The 22,760-nt window shown below is 33.2% G+C and overlaps 1 protein-coding gene across 1 annotated transcript in view; it reads left to right on the top strand.

Moving 5' to 3' along the window:
- LOC134718239 (uncharacterized) overlaps positions 1–22,760 on the top strand; it is a 65,359-nt gene that overhangs the window by 36,090 nt on the left and 6,509 nt on the right. The window contains exons 27-46 of the mRNA XM_063580733.1: positions 990–1,212; positions 2,042–2,208; positions 3,362–3,521; positions 4,156–4,311; positions 4,600–4,821; positions 5,446–5,550; positions 5,817–5,989; positions 8,311–8,383; positions 9,230–9,366; positions 10,025–10,155; positions 12,257–12,326; positions 12,668–12,802; positions 13,932–14,076; positions 15,084–15,144; positions 16,141–16,176; positions 16,688–16,828; positions 18,639–18,819; positions 20,659–20,877; positions 21,467–21,675; positions 22,074–22,244. Of these exons, the coding sequence (XP_063436803.1) occupies positions 990–1,212; positions 2,042–2,208; positions 3,362–3,521; positions 4,156–4,311; positions 4,600–4,821; positions 5,446–5,550; positions 5,817–5,989; positions 8,311–8,383; positions 9,230–9,366; positions 10,025–10,155; positions 12,257–12,326; positions 12,668–12,802; positions 13,932–14,076; positions 15,084–15,144; positions 16,141–16,176; positions 16,688–16,828; positions 18,639–18,819; positions 20,659–20,877; positions 21,467–21,675; positions 22,074–22,244 (2,915 nt within the window). The remainder of the gene's footprint in view (positions 1–989; positions 1,213–2,041; positions 2,209–3,361; positions 3,522–4,155; positions 4,312–4,599; positions 4,822–5,445; positions 5,551–5,816; positions 5,990–8,310; positions 8,384–9,229; positions 9,367–10,024; positions 10,156–12,256; positions 12,327–12,667; positions 12,803–13,931; positions 14,077–15,083; positions 15,145–16,140; positions 16,177–16,687; positions 16,829–18,638; positions 18,820–20,658; positions 20,878–21,466; positions 21,676–22,073; positions 22,245–22,760) is intronic.

The raw sequence follows: 22,760 nt of genomic DNA, 5'->3' as shown, positions 1-22,760 counted from the left end.
GTTCACACTTGTCCAATAAGGTGGAGCAATACGGCTCGGCTTGTAAACGTTCAATAGATATAGGAAGATGTGGTGTGAGTGCCAATGAGACAACTCTCCATCCAAATAACAATTTAAAAAGTAAACCATTATAGGTTAAAGTACGGCCTTCAACACAGCGCCTTGGCTCACACCGAACAACAAGCTATAAAGGGCCCCAAATTACTAGTGTAAAACCATTCAAACGGGAAAGTATTTCAAACAGGCAACAACCTTTTTTAAAGTGCACTTAACTAATAGTTGTGAACTATTATATAACAAACACCGATCTTTGTCAATACAATACACCTAATCGCTATTTATTCCATTCCGGATAAGTTCTAAAATTACACAACTTTTTCATCCAGTTGAAGCTATCTGGGTCCCTGTTTAAACTATTCACCGTGCATGATACTTTTTAATGAGACCTGTTTAAACTACCGTAAATACTTAAAACAAAATGTTTTTTTACTTCAATTTTAATTTCGAAAAAAGTGGATCATACTTTATCAAAGTTTCTTGATCATCACTTTCTAAAGTTTTTTCTCCCTCAGCTCACTGCTGATGACCTCCATTTTCGGCCCGCGTGACCTAAACAGGAAGTTGTATAAATGACTGTTTTTCCAGGAATGGACTAAATAGCGATAAGGTGTATTGAATTGTATTCGACTTGCAACAAGTGAGAGGTTTATCTAGCTATAAAACCAGGCTTCATCCAGCATTTTCTACACTAAAAAAATGCGCTTGTACCAAGTCTGGAACATGACAGTTGTTATCCATTCGTTTGATGTTTTTGAGCTTTTGATTTTATTTTCGGTTTGATTACGGACTTTCAAATTTTGATCTTGGAAGTTCGTTTTTTTTCTTATTTTACTTTTTTCTGGTATAAATGTATCAATGGTTTTTATTACCCCTTTTTCAGTATCTACTTTCTTATTAAGGTACATGTAATTGTTTTGATTTTGATTTAGGTCCCTTCGACAAATTCGGATGTTACCATACAAGATGGAATGAATGTCAAACTAGATGTTGACCTTGATGTAAACAGTATCACTATAGAAACAAATGGACGACTGGTGTGGGATTCTGGAAAAAATACAGTTATTAGGACACGGTACATCCTCATTCAAGGAACAGTGGAGATTGGATCCGAAGATTGTAAATTCAATGCAAAGACTGAAATTATTCTCAAAGGTATGAAAACGTGTACTCCTTAAACATTAAATATATGTTACTTGATATATGACATGCTCTAAAATTAATCCAATAAAATTTGTTTGCACAGGCGTTTATTGAATACGGCAGAATAATGAGTTGTATCAAATTGGCATGCATATATTTCATTTATTTAAAACACTTCCAAACTCCTAAGACAATAACAATCAAAACCAAGGAGTAAAGACTCACACCACCAAAGGACATTTACATCAACAATTATATTAAAATAAGAAATAAGAAACAACACGAACTTCACTAAAAAACCGGGAGTGAAATTAGGTGCTCCGGAAGGTAAGCATGTCCTGCACCCGCCGTATTATTTCTTTGTTCAGTTCGGTAATGATGGAAGGTTATTATGACTGAGGAAGCATATCAGATATGATTTCTGACACTTTTGTCATAATGGCCAATTAGCTCATGATGGCGACCGTAAAATTTCTTGAGCAGTATTCCTTGTTATTTTTAATGTTTTGATCAGGTACATTTATATTGTTCCCAGTTTTAATTAATTTATTACTTTTTAAAAGTAAACGGATGTTTTATCCTAAATCAATTAAATGGATTCAGTGGACATGACTCTGATTATATTACTTTCATTACACATTTCCAACATTAGAAAGTAATCACTTGCTATCACAGAACAAACCAACAAGATTTGAATAAATCTACCTTTCGATCTTAATATGACATACAAAACCAAAAATCAAACAAAAGTGTATTCAATACAGTAATACACTGGGGGGGGGGGGGGGGGGGGGATTGTTAAGAACCTTTTTTCATTTTAATGATTTTTATTCTTTAAAAGGAATTAGAAACGAGATCCCTGATGTCGGTCACTGTGGTCAGAAATTTATTTGTGTCGCCCAAGGTGGAACATTAGAGCTTCATGGAAAGGACAAATTATCATGGACGAAACTTGATAAAACAGTTAATCCTCTTAAAGTTGGGGACGGAATTTTTTATCAGCATCAGGTAAGTGTACAAAATAAACAAATAAATTTAAAGATACAAATATAAATCAATTGCTTTCAAAAAGCAATTGTAAACGGTCTTTCCCCCTTTGAAACATGATTGATTGAAATGTATGTATGTATGTTTGGTTTTTTTGTTTGTTTTTTTGTTTGTTTGTTTCTGGAAGGGGTCTATATTATTGTGTTACCGGAGAAGTTTCATGTTTTGTTTGGAAAGTTTTAATTTTATTTCAGGTCCAGCGCTCGACTCTCGCGCCAGATTGAGGAGACATCATGTGACGCGGGTTTAAAATAACGAACTTTTTTTCTTTTTAGGTGGGGATGTGGAACAGACAACATGTATAGAGACGGAATGTACACAATGTATTTCTTTTGTCATTGTAAGAAATTGACATTTTGATCACAGTTCACTAGCTATGATTAATTAGTTGGTTGATTTATTGAATGAGTTGATGGATGATTAATTGGTTGGTTGATCAATTTAACACGTGTGATAGGGTCTCTTGAAACAGGCGAAAAAGAAACAAATGTGATCTTGGACCCCGTATTAAACACACAAGACGGAAACATGCATGCATTGATTGAATGGTTGGTTGGTTGGTTGATGGATTGATTGATTGATTGATTAAGCACGTTGGATAGGGTCTATTGAAACAAGCGAAAAAAGAAACAAGATCTTTAACCCTATATTAAACACATGAGACGGAAACATGAATGCACTGATTGATTGGTTGGTTAAAAACGGTGGATATGGTATCTTGAAACATGCAAAAAAGAAACAAATGAGATCTTGGACCCCATGTAAGACATGAGACGGAAATATGCATGCACTGATTGATTGATTGATTGGTTTATTGGTTGGTTGATTGAACAAGTAGAGTCTCTTGAAACAAGCGAAAAAGAAACAAATGAGATCTCTGATCCCAGATCAAACACATGAGACGGAAACATGTATGCAATGAATAATTGATTGATTGGTTGGTTGGCTGGATGTCTTTTTATCAACCATCAATGGGGATCATGTCCATTACAGCATGGTAAAACAAATACAGTCATTATGTAACAAAGTTGCCCCTTGAAGAACTAAGCATTTTTCACTATGTAAATTTTTTGTATCTATAACCATTAAAAAATTATAGGGAAATATATTTCAGAAAACTTCATTAACAGATCAAGACTGGTTTAGTGGTTTACGCGTGTATGAGTTTGATGCTTCATCAAAACAAGTCATTAAGACGAAAGTGTTTTATTTGTCTGGTCAGAACGAGTACTTTACCAACAAGGGACTGGCAGAAATTGGTCCCTTTATTGACAGTAAGTCTTCGTTAACCTTAAAAGAGTATTATTTGATGATCAGAACAGATACACTCCCAACAGGGTTCTAACATAATTTGGCCCAGTTATTGACAGTATGTCTTCGTTCTTCTTGAAAGTATTTCAATTGTCTAGTCTTGTCAGAACTAGTTTAATGCTGTATCTAAACAAGCCATCAAGACAAAAATGTTTTATTTGTCGGCTCAGAACGAGTTTATTACAAACAGGGGACTGACATAATTTGGTTCCTTTATTGATAGTAAGTATTTGTTATCCTAAAAAGTGTGTATTTGTCTAGTCAGAACGGATACAACCCAACATGGGACTAACAGAATTTGGCCAAGTTATTGACAGTGAGTCGTCGTTTTCATTGAAAGAGTTTCATGTCACAAATTGTCTGTTCAGAACGAGCACTTTACAAACAGGAGACTGGCATTATTTGATCCCGTTATTGATAGTTAGTCTTCTATATATTTAGCGGAGACATTTGTCAAAATACGCATAGACAAATTACAACCCGAAATGACTGTCGGTCGGTCGGAACGCTTGGTGCTTTGTTAAATCTAATTCATCCTTCATTTTTTCATTTGTAATGTAGTATTTCATTTGATAATTCAGTAATTTTCTATTTTAGGTATATCTGCAGGAAGTGTTGTTGGTATCGCCCTGTTGAGAACATTGGTTGGCACAGCTGACTTGTCTGACGTTTATGACACTATTGAGTCTCTGGGAGCTTCTAGAATACGAGATGTAGACAACGACGATGCATATACCTTCATAGTTATTAAAGGTGAAGGACAGTCAGTTTTTAATTAACAGTTTTCTTTTTTAAATTAAAGAATTTAAGGAATAGGGAAGATAACTTTTAAGTATTTCATCCAATGCGATGAAGCTTTATTGAAAAGGCATATGTTTATGTACATTTGTACATGTACTTATCAGCTGTTTATCAGAGCCTTTCTAAACGAAATGAATATAAAATATTACTCTGAGTTGTGCTTCAACGTTAGGCATATACAAGAAATTAAACTTGACAATATTCATAAGCTAGGTAATATTTATTTCATGTCAATGCAAGGTGATACCAGTTCTGCTGTTGAAGATCTGAACAATTCTGCAGAAGATGTACGTGTAGCTACCGTTTCCATGGATTTTATCGCTGCAAACCAGAAAATAGTGTCAATCAGTCAAGTCAAGACCGGTTCATGGGGTTCAACATATGTCGACTTTCTGGTTTACGACCATGACCGAGCTTATCCTACAATAGATCTATTTGATAATGCACAAACATTGGAACCAGGTAGGAGCTTAAAAGTATAAATAAACTGTGACTTAGGGCATCCGCAGAATAAAACACCCAGTCGTCAAATTCGAAAGCTCCCAAAGTTTTCGACAAAAACTTTCAATAGTTAACGCACGAATCTCTCAAATATCTGCCATCAACACCATATATTCTCGAGAGAATAAAAACCATGAGGCTTATTGACTTGGGCAGGCTTTGACATCAATATTGTATTAGTACCACGTGCGTGTGTTAATCAATATTGGCGAGGGTAGGATTTGGAAGTCATCCAAAATTCCCGATAAAAAAGCATTCGCTCCAGATCTCGAAAAAAATATATATAATGATTTCCTCAAGTCCTAACGTAAATCTTTTGGGATTTGTGAAGGCCCTTTCCCGACGACGTTGAAAACAGGTCCTTGCGCCCCATTATATATATACGATGTTTTAGTTTTGGCAAATCTAATTGCTTTAAATTTGAGATTTTATCTAACCAGATGATACATTATCTTTGACAGTCTTTTTGATATAGATAACATGTAAACAAATTATTTAACAATAGCACTAAAGTATCGAAATAACTCAAGATATATATCGTAGTGCCATCATTTTATTTACCTCCTTGATGTTTTTCTTATTAAGATGACAAGATCCTTTTTACCTCGACGGATTTCGACATGGAGCAAGCAGAAGTTGGTTCTGTTGTAACTTGTAATACTTGTAGCCAAAAGCAGGTCCGTGCTGACTGTAAGTAGTCATTTTCTTAAAAATTAAAATTATTGTGGAGAATTGAAACAGTGAAAATTAAACTTCATCGCGAATAATTACATTCACATAATTATCTTGTGTTTATTTTATTATTTTCAAGTTTTTTTATAGGGGTAATCCATTTGTTGTGGCCGATGGTTTATGAAATATAATTCAGTCGATTAATCATGTATTAAATAAATCTCCGACATGTGCGTGAAAGAGTTATGTTGACTAATTTTGTATGTTAAATTATTACATTGTAGTTGTTCCGAAATTTGTTCATTGGTCAAAACTTGAAAATAATGTTGACATGCGTGGTGAGGTCGCATTGTTAACTCGGAACATAAAAGTAAGAGGTGAAACCCAATTAAGTTGTCCCGCATCTAATGGAAACTGTGCTGACTTTTCATATGATACGTTTGGCGGTCACGTTAAGGTAATTAATGACACGTTTAAAAACATCAATGAATTTAGAATTTCATTAGAAGAACACAATAATTCGAATTTCCTATCTCATAATATAAACCGAGAATCTTACCACATTAAACACAAAATAATCACCTCTCTAATATACATAGAAAAAGAGAAAAATTATCACTACACGCATGTCACTAAAATGAAATCAAACGGACAGCGCGCCCTTATTGTTGTTATTTATCTTAAAGACCATTTCTACCATATTGTACTCATACATGTCGATCACACTACACCAGTTCATTGAAACACAAGGATATATCAACACATTGTCAAATCTTTTGGCAAAAAATACCCAACGGTGTAGAATATCAGGTTTTTGGTTTGAATGTTTATCCTTCAAATCGTACTAATGGTACATTATTTCAATCGAGATATTTTTATATTAACCTAATTAAGAGCAAACGGTACAGTTTTGATCCCGTATTTACAGTTTGAAGACAATTTCCATATAGGCTATTTTTTGCTTGATTAAAACAAATATGTAATAAAAAATAAACCTTTATGTGCTACTTTTTGAGTGAAATGAGGTTAAAATTTTGAATATTTGCTTAAAATTCGGATTTGTGGCCGTATTTTCCCTTTCGAAAGAAAGACATAACTTTTTTGTTTTAAAAGATGAACAAAAAACTTTTTTTGTTAAATAATTTATAATTTCTGTTTTTTATAAGTATCCTAAAAATTTATGCATTTTTTATTCAGAAATAACTCATATTTATCAAATGGTCATGAATTGAGAAAAAAACGTAATGTTTTGCTGTATATTTATCAAAAATAAAAAAAATTGCACTATATACAGTTTTATAAACTTTGGGTCACATAATCTCCCTGCAAAATGAAACAAAAGTATTTTTAAAAAATAGGGGTCCATACAATGTTATTTTCGCGACGTCAAACTGTGACATATCGGGAAAAGATGCATTTTTCGACTGAATTTTTATCATTCAAACTGATTTAATTTGAAAACGAGTTCATGGACCCCTATTTTTCAAAACAGCAATTTGTTTCATTTTGCAGGGAGATTATGTGACCCAAAGTTTATAAAACTGTAAATAGAGGATTTTTTTTAATTTTGATAAACATGCAGTAAAAAATGAGGTATTTTCCTCAATTCATGAACATTTGATAAATATGACTTATTTCTGAATAAAAAATGCATAATGTTTAGGATACTTAGAAAATACAGAAATATTCGATTACTTAACAAAAAACAATTTGTGTTTATCTTTTATAACAAAAAAGTTATGTCTTTCTTTCGAAAAAGAAATTACGGCCACAAATCTGAATTTTGAGCAAATATACAAAATTTCGACCTCATTTTACTCAAAAAGTAGCACATGAAGGTATATTTTTTATTACATATTTGATTTAATCAGGTAAACAATAGCCTATATGCAAATTTTCACGAACTTGTAAATACAGGATCAAAACTGTATCGTATGCCCTTAAGGGCATACGATACAGTTACAGGGGAGGTAATGACGTTGCTAACGTACAATGTTATTTTCGCGACGTCAAACTTTGACATATCGGGAAAAGATACATTTTTCGACTGATTTTTATCATTCTAACTGATTTAATTTGAAAACGAGTTCATGGACCCCTATTTTTCAAAACGGCAATTTTGTTTCATTTTGCAGGGAGATTATGTGACCCAAATTTTATAAAACTGTAAATAGAGGATTTTTTTTAATTTTGATAAACATGCTGTAAAAAAATGACGTTTTTCCTCAATTCATGAACATTTGATAAATATGAGTTATTTATGAATAAAAAATTGCATATTTTTTTAATGATACTTATAAAATACAGAAATTACCGATTATTTAACAAAAAACAATTTGTGTTTATCTTTTATAACAAAAAAGTAATGTCTTTCTTTCGAAAAAGAAATTACGGCCACACATCTGAATTTTGAGCAAATATATCAAATTTCGACCTCATTTTACCCAAAAAGTAGCACATTAAGGTATATTTTCTATTACATATTTAATTTAATCAGGTAAAAAATAGCCTATATGCAAATTTTCATGAACTTGTAAATACAGAATCAAAACTGTATCGTATGCCCTTAAGTGAAAAGGACACACAATCATAGATTCCCAAAGAGTATTGCATTATAATGTCATTGTTAGTGATTCCGTCATGATCAACACCACATTTGTAAAATGACATTAAGTCTGTCTTTTTCACAAATGTCAACTTCTTTCAATATTAACTTTACAATGTAAGTTAATTTTGTTTGCAAGAGTTAAAAATCTTGATTTTCTCATTATATTGTAGGTTTTGCGATATTTTAAGAATGTCCATGTAGAAGGAGTTGAGTTAGAAAACATGGGACAAGCTACCAGTCTAGGTAAGAGCTCAAACATTGTAAAGCAGTGGAATTGCAGGCATAGATAATCTATAGCGATGAGATGCGTTAAAACGAAATGAGGAATCTGACGTTCAGTATGTGGTTCATAAGTGTTTCTTGTTTCTAGTTTTTTATATAGATTATACCGTTGGTTTTCCCGTTTGAATGGTTTTACACTAGTCATTTGTGGAGCCCTTTATAGCTTGCTGTTCGGTGTGAGTCCGTGTTGAAGACCATAACTTTTTAATGGTTTACTTTTCCAAACAGTGACTTGGATGGAGAGGTGTCTCACCGGCACTCATACCGCATCTTCTTATATCTATGTGAACAACTTGCAGCCGAACAGCAATTAGTTGAAGCTTGCATTTGACGGAGAATGCTTATAGAGCATTCTTGAATCCTTCCAATAGTTTAACGATATTTGAAATGATTCAACTGAGTCGAACATAATATCCTTTAAAAAAGAGCTATTATGTTTAAACCCGCCGCATTTTTGCGCCTTTCCCAAGTGAGGAGCCGTTGTTTGTCTTGTATTATTTTAGTTTTAGTTTCTTGTGTACAATTTGGAAATAAGTATGGCGTTTATTATCACTGAACTAGTATATATTTGTTTAGGGGCCAGCTGAAAGACGCCACCGGGTGCGGGAATTTCTCGCTACATTAAAGACCTGTTGATGACCTTCTGCTGTTGTTTTTTCTATGGTCGGGTTATTGTCTCTTTGACACATTTTCCATTTCCATTCTCAATTTTATTTTATTATGTTTACGCGCATGGAAGTTTTATTATAATCGGGGTTTACAAGTTATATGCATTTCGTGTGATTCAAATACGGATCTGTTTTACAGGAAACTATCCTCTTCATTTCCACATGTGTCATGACACTGATGACGAGAACTATCCAAATCCACCATACCTTAGGAAAAACTCCATTCACCATTCCTTTGCAAGATGTATTACAGTACACGGGTCACATGGTGTAACGGTACGTAGTTTACCACGTGATTAAGTAACCACAGACTAAACTCAAATAATTACATGATATGCGAGAGAATGCTTCCCTTATTATCTACATCTATATTTAGATATGGACTTTAATTGTAATTGCGTCTTGAGGAGGCATTTGATTTTTAGTTATCCGTCCATCATTGTTTATGTATCGTTACCTTTCCGTCAAACCTTGTTTGTGGAATTTTTAGTTATCCTTTGTTTGTGGAATCAAATGATGAAAATGTAAGCATCTATAGGTCACCATACAGCTCTCAGCAATGGCAAAAAAAACATTTACCTCATAATGAGCTATACATATCCCTCAATGTTTCCCAATCCACTATAAATAAATAAATATGTTTAAATGGCCACATGTAAACCACTTCAAACGAAAAAAAAAATTATAGACTTATCTTTGTACAACGCAGTAAACGCAAAAGAAATATGCAGCAACACACGACATCACAGGCTCATGACTTTATATAGCTACATATATAAATCGGCATTATTGTATGGTCTGTATTTTATTCCAATATACACAGGTTCAAGATAATGTTTGCTATGACCATCTTTGCCATGGAATTTTCTTTTATATAGCTGCATATATAAATCAGCATTATTGTATGGTCTGTATTTTTTCCCAATATACACAGGTTCAAGATAATGTTTGCTATGACCATCTTTGCCATGGAATTTTCTTAGAAGATGGTGGGGAAAAAAGAACAGTTATAGACGGGAATCTCGTTGCTGTAACACGGAAATGTAAACTTATCCATTCCGATGGGTAAGTTGTTGGCTTTTAACATAATATGATCAGGTTATGATCACGAGTTAAACATTGTTATTGAACATGTATCCGGCCATACGATTCGCAATTTGTAAAGTTAAACTGTAGTCTGAATCAAAAGTTTTATAAGAAATTGGAAGTTTATACAGTTTTTAAATGCATAAAGCAGATGTGCATTTCAAACAAAGATGTATCATAAGTGATATTCACAGCTAAAATTACAAATCAATATACCAACAATGGAAAGCTTATAGAACCATGAAGGCACAGGAATAAATTTAATTAATATAATTCCAGACAACGAATATTTAACAAATTATTCAAGTGAAATTCTTATCGATAAAACATCTATCAAATCATCAAATTCGAGTTTTTCACAGATTAAAACCAAAGTATTTTATATTATTTGCACCACATTACACTTGTTAGGCGATATACAAAGACTTTTAAAAGGTAAATTCAGTGGTAAAAACAAAACTTTTATTTCTATTCATACACACTAGAACACACCCGCGAAATCGCGGGAATTCAGAGCGTAGTTTGAAGTATGTAAAGTGTTGTTGGAAGAATTTTGTAAAATATTGAATGACTGGAAAATTTCAGCAAAAGTATCATAAGTCATAGGTTATTGGGGACAGGAAAATGCTTTTTTTTTTTTTTTATCCCTCCTCCTTTATTTCCAATATTCCCATTTTTTGGTTCTCTATCAATTTCAATATGAACATACATTTAGCATGTTATGAACATTCAAGTAAGGAGCCTGTAATTCAGTGTTTGTTGTTTGTTTATGTGTTACATATTTGTTTTTCGTTCATTTTTTTGTACATAAATAAGGCCGCTTGTTTTCTGGTTTGAATTGTTTTACATTGTCAGTTCGGGGCCTTTTAAAACTGAGTATGCGGTATGGGCTTTGCTCGTTTTTGAAGGTCGTACGGTAGCCTATACTTGTTAATATCTGTGTCATATTGGTCTCTTGTGGAGAGTTGTCTCAACATGGCAATCATACCACATCTTCTTTTTTTTTTGTAATCAATATCTGTATATTATGAACATTCATTACTATAGAAATATAGTGTATTTACTTTCAATTCGAAGTTTACTAATCGATCCATAGTGGTCATTGATAAAGTATACATACCCTCTCTATTTAATAAACTCTGTGAATGTCATGGATAGTTAACTTGAAAATGATAGCAGATAGAATTTTGAAAATACACTTTATTCTTTGTATATATGTATGTTCAAAGTATACAGAAAAGTATACAGACCCTCTCTATTTAATAAACTATGTGACTGCCGTGGATAGTTAACTTGAAAATGATAGCAGATAGAATTTTGAAAATACACTTTATTCTTTGTATATTCGAAGTTTACAAATCGATCCATAGTGGTCATTGATAACGTATACAGACCCCCTCTATTTAATAAACTCTGTGAATGCCGTGGATAGTTAACTTGAAAATGATAGCAGATAGAATTTTGAAAATACACTTTATTCTGTGTATATGTATGTTCAAAGTATACAGAAAAGTATACAGACCCTCTCTATTTAATAAACTCTGTGACTGCCGTGGATAGTTAACTTAAAAGAAAATGATAGCAGATAGAATTTTGAAAATACACTTTATTCTTTGTATATGTATGTTCAAAGTATTCGGAAAAACTCAAACCGGAAGTTTAATCTTACTTATAATTTCGTCCAATGACGGAACAATATCCGGATGCCTTTTTTCTCGTTTTTCTCCAAAAATAACTCAATCTGAATAATCATATGAATGGATGACAAATGCCACTATGCACTGTACCTATAGGACACAGAGGCGTGTTGATTAATTTATTGTGGAAAGAAGAGAAGCGACACCAAAAATGAGGTCTTCTCGTTTAATAGTATAGATAAACTGTGTTTATTAGTTGTGCTCTGCAAATAAATGTTGATATATATTTATGAAGTGAAGTGATAGATTTGAAAGCAGCAAATGTGGTTGCTATTACAAAATAACGTCTCCAGTTTGTAACTACACATTTATGTTCGACCTGATAATGATTTAAATTGTCTCATTCTATTGTTTTCCAAATGTGTCCAATGTTTTGCTTGTAGAAACCCAGCCTCGTATTGGATAACAAATCCCAAAACAATCATCCGTAATAATGTGGCTGCTGGATCAGAGGTAAGATTATTGAAAAGGTATTCATATCATAGCTTCAATAAACCTCCAGTTCTTATTACAGAATTGTTGTAACTTTTTTAAAATTATGATTGCAGGGTTCTGGTACCAGGCAAAAAAGAACAAAATGAAAACATTGAAAAAATTATTTCTGCTACAGACCATAAAAATAAGGAACAAGAACCTCTACCAGCCTACAGTATTATTTTGTTTTGCACATGGTTACCATTGGAGATTTAATCGAAACCATCTGACACTATTTACTTATACATTTGAAACAAACACAGCTCTGTTATACACTGCATGACACAAATTCCACTATAAAATGTATTTTTGTTTTATAGGGAATGGGTTTTTGGATAATTTTTCCTGACATACCAACTGGTCCCTCGGAAAGTCTTGGATTTATGGCGTTTGACGAGGCTAGACACACAAAGATTACCGAAATGAGTAACAATGCTGCCCATTCTAATGATCATGTAAGTATTCCATTCTTTAGTGAATGTGTGCGTAGAGCAAAATAAACCTGAAAATTGTTTTCTTTTTCTTTTCACAAAAAAATACCAAATAATAAGAACACTCAACAATAATTCTTTTATGATTTTTGCCAGAAATAGTCCTCAATAGCCTAGCAGCAAGGAACAATTTGACACTTAAAAGGAAAATGAACTTCATACATGTTTATCTTCATGTGAATAAGTAAATGTTCTAAAACAAATTATGGTATTTTTGTCTGGAGAATAATTTTGGATCATAAATGCTCTTCAACTTTGTATTTTTTGCTTTATAAATATTTTGATTTGAGCGTCACTGATGAGTCTTATGAAGACGAAACGCACGTCTGGCGTACTAAATTATAATCCTGGTACCTTTGATAACTATTAACATTATTCGATGCCACTGCTGGTGGACGTTTCGTCCCCGAGGGTATCACCAGCCCAGTAGTCAACACTTCTGTGTTGACTTGAATATCAATAATGTGGTAATTTGCATAAATTTCCTGTTTACAAAACTTTGAAATTTCGAAAAACTAAGGATTTTCTTATTCCAGGCATAGATTACCTTAACCTTTAGCCGTTTTTGGCACAACGTTTTAGAATTTTGGATCCTCAAAGCTCTTCAACTTGGTATTTGTTTGGCTTTATAAATATTTTGATTTGACCGTCACTGATGAGTCTTATGCAGACGAATCGCTCGTCTGGCGAACTAAATTATAATCCTGGTACCTTTGATAACTGACTACAAGTCTGGCCGTTTAATTTATAAGTTTAAAATGCTATGCGTTCATACATGCGTAACCTGTTAATGTGAAATCGATGGTGATTTTGAAGACTGCTACATACTTTTTGACACGTCTGCCAAGGACCATACATGTGGTCTGGTAGACATGTGGTCAGGTATGCACCAGACCATATCAGACCTGTGAACTGGTCTTCTTTGACTGGACCCCAGAATATCAGCACCTGACAAAATCTTGAGATAGGTCTGTTTTTGACAGATTATATGTAGTAAAATAACTGAAAAAAAGAGTTTTTTAATCAGAATGTCGTTAGATATTGAGACTGCTCGAGTAAAGTGTCTACTTCTTGTATGTATTCTTCATTTTAGGGCTTATTTATCGATAATCGAATCAAGAAAATTGGCAATGAACTGAAAGTAGAGGGAACGAATGGATATTATCCCAGGACCATGCCACTCGATCCAAAAAATCCTTTAGCCGAGGATGACCCAGTATACATTGACTATCAAACCTGTAAGTAAAAGATTGATTCGGAATCAATACCTGATTCATTTCAGTTTTAAACAAGTACCAGTATTACATGAACATATATTTAAAAAGTCAAAAAAAGGAAAGGTTGTAGACAAGTAAAGTGTTGATATCTTTTTCTTGATAAAGTCCAAAACCATACAAGTGTGTAACATATGTTTGTGCCTTTAACCAAGTAATAAGCTATCCTTGTATGTATATTTTGATAGCCCTTAATGTTGTTTTATCACTAAATCAATCTTTGGTAGTCAGTTTTAGATGCATTCTTATATTTTCTATACTCAGGTCGAATTTTTCTTTAAATGTTGTGCAGATATAAGCATATTATTGGAGACTGAATGTGTTTCTGTTGTGTTCTGGGCCATTTAGTTGTGCTCTCATCAAATAAAGTATTTCAAACATCTCTTTAGTTTATATAACTTCTAAGATACATGTTTTGATAGTTTTTCAAATAACAATTGGGTTTATGTGCAAGCTAAACATTTGTTTTTTAGATTGTTATTGAATGTTGAGTACTTGGGTTCGCTTTTATGTTTTTCACTACTGCTTATTATGGATTGATTCATTTTCCTGGCTTCTTACATTCTGAAGGATACTACTGGTTTAATCTGGTTTTCTAAATAGGTAAACCTCTCTTTGAATGACAGTTGTGAATAGTTCCGTTATAATGTCATCAAATTATTGTCAGATTCACCAGTTATGTCCGTTAGGGTTGCTCATCAACTTTTGTCATTATGACAAAAGTTGATGAGCAACCCTAACGGACATAACTGGTTAATCTGACAATAATTTGGATCCATCAGCCAAAAGTGTATAAACATACATTTCCGACAAACAAACATACATGGGTATAAACATACATTTCCGACAAACAAACATACATGTGTCTAAACAAGTAATCTTAATGTATATCTTTGATGATATCAGCTAATAATGTTCTTTGATAACCTGTATATTACTTGCTTAAACAATAGTGTTGATTTTTATAAAAGGTTGGAAAAACCGAGAAAACACTTGGATAAGAGGAGGGCTGATCTTTGTCCGATGGTATTCGTAAGTTATTTACAATAATACGGAACAACTATTAACCATTGGCCTTTTTGCGAAAAAATAGTAAAATAACAAAAATACTGAACTGAAAACGGAAAGTCCCTAATCAAATGGCAAAACCAAAAACTCGAATTCATGAAACGAATGGACAACTGTCATATTAATGTCATGGTACAGGCATTTTTGTAAGGTGAAAAATAGTTGATTAAACTTTATAGCTAACTAAACCTTTTACTGAGTCGCATATAATTCCTTTATATGGACAACGACGTGTGAACAAAAATAACTGCCATAATAGGTAAAACTGTCAAAAATAAGGGTACAAAGTCAACATTGTGATATTATCTTAATCGTCGATGCCACTGCTGTTGGAGATTTATTTCCCCGAGTGTATCACCATCCCAGGAGTCAGCACTTCTGTGTTGCCTTGAATTATCATTGATTTATAAATTAACTGTTAAAAAAACGTTTGACTTTTTTTAGATACTAAGGCTTTTCTACCTCGGGAATAGATTTTACCTTGACTGTATTTGGCAAAACTTCTTGGAATTTTTGGTCCTCAATGCTTTTCAACTTCGAACTTTATTTGGCCTTTTTAACATTCTTTGAATGGAGCGTCAGTGATGAGTCTTTCGTAGAGGTGTAAATATTAAATTTCAATCCTGGTATCTATGATGAGTTTATTCACTATAAAATCAAACAAATATACAAACGAACAAACATTAACCAAATAGACAGTTTACTATATAAAAAAGGAGACATGTATTAACGTGTTAATAAGACGGCAACCAAACCAAATGTATCCAACAAATGTCTTATGGAAAATATTTCTAACTTGAGTTGGATAGCAGATAAACACATGGGCATTGTGGACTAATTAACATAATATTGTGAAATCATGTGAGCGACTAGCCACATAAATTATGTTTATTTAAAAAAAAATGCAAATCTGGGTAAATTAAATTGGGACTTTTAATGCTAATAAATTAAATTTTGTAGATCGGCGGACAGTGGAAAAGGTCTGACATTTGCAAGGTAATTTTGGTGTTGATATCCATTCAAAATATTTTTTTTTCTTTTTTTGACAGTGTTATTTTTTTTTATTGCAATGCGTATAACAACCACAGTAAAAATATAAAGAGCAATTGATCTATGCTGCTAATGAAAGACAATAACAATCGAAAGCAAACAGTAAAGTAAACAAAGACTCATAGAACCAAAAGACATTTACATCAACAGATACAAATAATAAATAAGAAGCAACACGAACTCAACTAAAACCCGGGAGTGAAAGCAGGTGCTTAGGAAGGGTAAGCATTTCCTGTACCGTATCCGGCACCCATCGTGTTATTTCTTTGTTCAGTTTGGTAATGATGGAAGGTTATTATGACTGAGGAAGAATATCAGATAAGATTTCTGACACACTTTTGTCATAATGGTCAATCAGCTCATGATGGCGATCGTAAAATTCTAGACATGCAACATATATTTGAAATTGGAATTTAAATTATATTGATTGTGTTATATCTGGCTGCATATTTTTTAGATCGTCCGATCAGGAGCAGTTTATTGAGAAAAGTGTGTTTATGGGAGAAACCGATAATATAGGTGAACCAACGGAAGTGTGGAGTAGTACATTAAACCGATTGTTGGGATATCCTAGATCTCTGGTCATACCCTGGGATGAGTAAGTATCTTAATCGTGACAAATCTCATTGTTCAACATACTAATTTAAATAAGTCATCTTTTATATAAGCTTTGGATTTCAAATATTTTAGACACGAGCATCACTGAAGAGACATGTATTGCTGGTGCAAGAAAATTGGTACCGTTAATTTTATTTAAAAAAAGTCGTTTGAAATATAAGCTATTCGTTATAGGACGTTTAAGACAAATTCCATTGTCAGTAGATATTATACAACTTCAAGGTATAGTCAGAAGATATTATACAACTTCAAGGTATAGTCAGAAGATATTATAAAACTTCAAGGTATAGTCAGAAGATATTATACAACTTCAAGGTATAGTCAGAAGATATTATACAACTTCAAGGTATAGTCAGAAGATATTATACAACTTCAAGATATAGTCAGTCACGGTCCCCATAATGAAGTCAGACAAATAAATTAAATCATCAATAAGAAGCGGAATAATATGCAACAGTAGTTAACAAAAAGTAAAAACACAAAAATACTGAACTCCGAGGAAAATTCAAAAAGGAAAATCAAAAATCAAAAGGCAAAATCAAAAGTCCAAACACATCAAACGAATGGATAACAACTGTCATATTCCTGACTTGACCTGAAGACGTAAAACAATAAGTATCTTATCTAATCTCTTATGAACGAGGAATATTAGCTTTGTCGCTCTCGTCCCATATGGAATCTACTGACCCGGTTTATTTTGTATTAGATCACAATAAAATTGAGAATGGAAATGGGGAATGTGTCAAAGAGACAACAACCCAACCAAATAAAAAAAACAATAGCAGAAGGTCACCAACAGGTCTTCTATGTAGCGAGAAATTCCCGCACCCGGAGGCGTCCTTCAGCTGGCCCCTAAACGAATATATACTAGTTCAGTGATAATGAACGCCATACCAATTTCCAAATTGTACACAAAAAACTAAAATTAAAATAATACAAGACTAACAAAGGCCAATGGCTCCTGACTTGGGACAGGCGCAAAAATGCGGCGGGGTTAAACATGTTTGTGAGATCTAGCACCCTTTGTATCTATAACATTACCCTCTGTGACGTCAAAGTAAGATTCATATGGATAACATATAAGTTTGAAACAAAATATTGGTAAATCCAATGTTTGTACTCATTCTAAGAGTAAACAAGTTGTCAGAATTCAAAGCAACTTAGCGTTCATTGTACCATACTCATTTGGTATCCACAAATTAGATATTTATACTAGTGAAACACATTACATTTTCGTATTTTCTTTTTGATATAAGAATAACTTGACCTAAATGTATGTAAACATAACGTTTTGTGTTGTTACTCAATGTCACCTGCACAAGCTTTATTCTCTTTTTTTGTTCCAAAAAGTTAACCAATAAGACGAGGCAATAAAAACCCAAACGTCAGAGAAAGACTGACATCACAATGTCCTATATAGCCATAAAGATAATAGCGATAAACAATTTACGCAAGATACCTATAGAAGACTCACCAGTGAAGAAGATTGAACAAAAACAATTTAAAAGGGTGAAACGAATTTGAAGAGCATTGAGGATTCATCATACAAAACCAAAGAAAAAGAGACAAAAAAAACTTATCATGAAAATAACACCCTACTTAAACTTTTGTACTTAGACATGTACGTTGTTCCAGAAAGCTACGCAGTTCCTCACAACCAGTAGTAGGACAGGAGTTTGGGTACATTATAAAAATGAATTATAACAATGGCTAAAATCATATATTCGCTTTTAAGGTATCACAAACAATTAACAAATTAAATTAAATAAGTATTTCCATTTCTAATTCAGTAAGTATCCTATCCAAGGGTTTATATTCTATGACGGACCAGTATATGCTGAGAGCATCTGGTTTGATAAGTTCACTCCTACGACGAACTACACCAGCGGAGCTTTGTCATTCTTAAGAAACAATCGGTTTTCAAGTTCCTCCGTTAGTCATGTTATGGATATAAAGTATGGATTTGTTGATGTAAGTTTTTGACAAATTACAAATTTAACAATGTTTTTTTTGTTTTTTTTGTTTTATAATACTAAGATTTTATATTATTACAGGTCTCTATCAGCACTAAAATGATCACTTGATTATTTCATTTCTATTCTGATGATATGTATTGTATTGATATATGTTGCTGGAATGTTGCTTTATCACAATGGAAAAAAAACCGAATGGGTGAATTGAAAGTCAATTTTTGTTATCAGTAAAGTATAGATGTCAACTGACCGTCACCGTTAATTGAAAAAGGGGGACGAAAGATACCAGAAGAAGAGTCAAACTCATAAATCGAAATTAAACTGACAGCTCCATGGCTGGAAATAGAAAAGACAAACAGACAAATAGAAGTACACATGCCACAACATAGAAATAAGCAACACAAACCCTACCAAAAACTAGGGGTGATATCATGTGCTGCGGAAGGGTAAACAGATCCTGCTCCACATGTGGCACCCGTCGTGTTGCTCATGTTATAACAAATTCGGTAAATAGTCTAATTCGGTAGGTCACATCCATGAAAGGGAACGGGATTGTAGTTACGACGTAAGGAACATATCCGATATCATTTGTGAAACGGTTATTCCATAACGTTCAACTAACTCGTGACTGATCCGTAAAATTTACGAAGGAATGAATTCAATTTTACCATCTGGAACTCTTAGTTTAATAGCAACCCTCTACGAAGACAATCATGGAAGGAAACGCAAGCACGGGAATATCGTATTTATAGGGAGATATATACCCCGTATGCAGGTGCTCCTGGAATGTTGCTACTTAGAAATAGAAATTTCACAATTTGAAGTTGAAATATCTCTTTTGTCGTAAAGTTTTGTTTTCAACAGACCCTTATTGTCAATTTCTAGATATAAGTCAAGACATGATGCCGACTTTTCTGTATCTAGTGTATCCTTTATCTCTAGGTCGATGTGATACATGCGTTCAACATTGTCAACAAATTTTGAATTATTTGAAAGACGTGAATTGAAATATATACCGGACATGAAATATATACCGGACATTATTGGTTTCGTACTTTTCAATTTAAATGAAATATGTGCGATCAATCTGTTGACTTACTCTGATTTATACAGCGAAAGGACATTTCTAAGGCAATATATATAATGACACTTTTGATTGGATGACGTGTGCCGTATTTTCCACGGTTTACTGTCGGAGTCAATACCTCGCACAACATAAAGTCGTCACATTTGTCTTTTAGGATAGCTCTTGTTTTTGTCTTTTCCGAATCCTATGGTTTTATCCATGTGTTGCCTTTAACAAATTCTGCCGGCTCGCCCCCTACTTTTCTCGCATAATTTTATTACATTTTTCTTTAAAAAAAAAAATCATAGTTTTTAAAAGAAAAAAGATTATTTGTATTAAAACAAACCCAGAAAGAATCAATTCTTACCGAATTTTCAATGGATTATATCTCCACATCAAAGACACGAACATTTCATTTTTTTCTTTTTCTTTGTTAAGTTCCGATATATATATATATATATATATATGCTATCAATTTATAACTGTTATATAAAAATCTTTTTGTTTTGAAACATCCTTCATTGCCGTATTCTTTTACTATTATACATAATAGTATGTTGTAGAATGGACCTTTTTGTTGTTTTAGATGGAATTGGTTGGGTTTTTTTTTCCAGAGAGCTACAAGGAAATTTTATGTTACTACATACAGATGGTCAACTTAATTTGTAGTCATGTGTCGATGTGAACAAAAAAATGAACACAGACAATTTGTAATACGCTGTATTTAAGAGAGAATCAATAGTTGAGTTCTTCTTTTTATATATTTTTTAGCCAACAGGCGGAAATCGTGTTTATGATGGCGATGAAACTGTGCATGGATTTAACAAGTTGGACGGCGATAAAAGTGCAACATGTAGAGATCAAGATGGTTCTGTTACAAACTTAACACCAAATCAACAAATTGTAAAGCCAGGGCGTTTTTACACAACAGCATCGTGTCAATATCGTAGTACCTGGAAAATGGCCATGTGCCCGCACAAATACGCAAAGGTAAAACTCCTTAAATCATTCAGAGATATTCATTATTAACACATACATTGCAAAACAAGTTCACTTAAGTTATTACTGCATACACATTTTTTATTTACCTTATCTTAAAGGAATTTGTGTCTGACATTCGCCATCACTTGTGTGTGGCCATGGTATCTGACATTTTTCATTGCTTGTTGTCGGAGTCTGACATTTGTCATTGTGTGCAGCCGATGCTGCTAATTTGTTTGCAGTTTGTGCGGGTAGTTTGGATAAACCATCAACAGTACCTCATATAATAAACGACCTACTCTTCATATTATTGCTAATTAAACTATTTAACACTAACTTTCAATCATTATCCGAATGAAGATACATGCGAATATAAAGAAATTGGTTATTCGTTCTCGTGTTAAGATTCAATGTCAAATATGTTCGGACGCTTGTCGCGTTCGACCTTTACAATGCATGGCGACGTATCATACTGCAGCTGATCATCAAAATGTTTTTAATGCTATTTTGATTAAGAAATGCAATACTAGAACATAAAAAATGTTTTGTAGCAGATATTTATTGATACGTTAAAATAATATGAATTCTCTGTTATTAGCTGGATGTTAACATAGACAATGGTTCGCTTGACCGTGGACAAACTAACGCCATCATGGTCAGAGACGACGAGCCTAATTCCCCTGAAACACTTGCTGATGACCAAACAGCTCAGTTTATGGCGATACTTGGTGGTACATACAGTTACACACTGCACTGGAGTAATAACATTCCCAACATATTCTGGATTTATACTGACGGGGTTGAATTGTAAGTTGAAATCAAAACCAATTAGATCAGATGTGTCGTAATAAGAAAGTTATGTTGGGTATTCTACACATACATGTATATATCCGGATGCTATTAACTTTGAGACAACACTTAAATACAGTTGATTGATTAAGAAAAAGAAAATCCTAGCATAAGCATTACCCTGTTTTTGACAGAAAACCGTTGTTATATTAACGATATCAATTTTACTGCTTAAGATGCGCATTTTTACAATAAAATTATTTTTAGAGAGGCCAATATATTTGAACCAATATAGTAACCTACATAGTAAAGTTTGATCAACGATAAGTCTTTTGACTAGGTCCATGGTAAAAGCAGTCAATCGTCGTGTTGCTTTAAATACTAGACTAGCTGAACATTTTCATGATAATTTGTAGGAATCAGTTTGTCCGAGTCGGTATGTGTATGCCGCCTGATGCCACTTTCAATCTCTATTCCTGGTCTCCACTCTGGCGACCGAAGACAAGTGATTGGACAGAAGTGTCCTCAATAACCGATCTTGACGCAGATACCGTTGGAGATAGATATTTCTGGGATAGCTCGAATAGGTAAATATTCCCCATACATGACGAGGATACCATTTTTGTGATAAACATGTAAATTTCAGGGATACGTTGATCTCGATTAGGGATGTATTCTTATGAAAGATGTTCACCAATTATGAGGATATGATATAGTTTTATTTCGTGGATGTTTACTCACCTACCTGTGTACGTCATAGATATTGACAGTAGTTGCCCTTTGTAATATATGACTTGAAAATTTTGATCTGAGCGTCACTGATGAGTCATATATAGGTGTCTGGTGTATTAACATTATCATCCTGGTACCTTTAACTATTTACTAGTAGTCATTTGGGGAATTTTGTATTAATAGGAGAATGTTGATTAGCTTCTGGCAAAACTGATTATACGCATTCTCTTTTATTTTTTTGTCGATTAAAAATTGTCATAATTGTATACGAACCACTGATCTCTAACCGTTCGTGTCAAATATTTCAAGATTTGCATTATGTGTATTGTATTAATACATTTAGTAAACAGTGTAATTTTATTTCTCTAGTT

Source organism: Mytilus trossulus, chromosome 5 (genome assembly GCF_036588685.1).
Source record: "Mytilus trossulus isolate FHL-02 chromosome 5, PNRI_Mtr1.1.1.hap1, whole genome shotgun sequence".
In the NCBI taxonomy this organism is placed as follows: domain Eukaryota; kingdom Metazoa; phylum Mollusca; class Bivalvia; order Mytilida; family Mytilidae; genus Mytilus; species Mytilus trossulus.
This window is presented reverse-complemented; position numbering and strand designations above follow the sequence as displayed.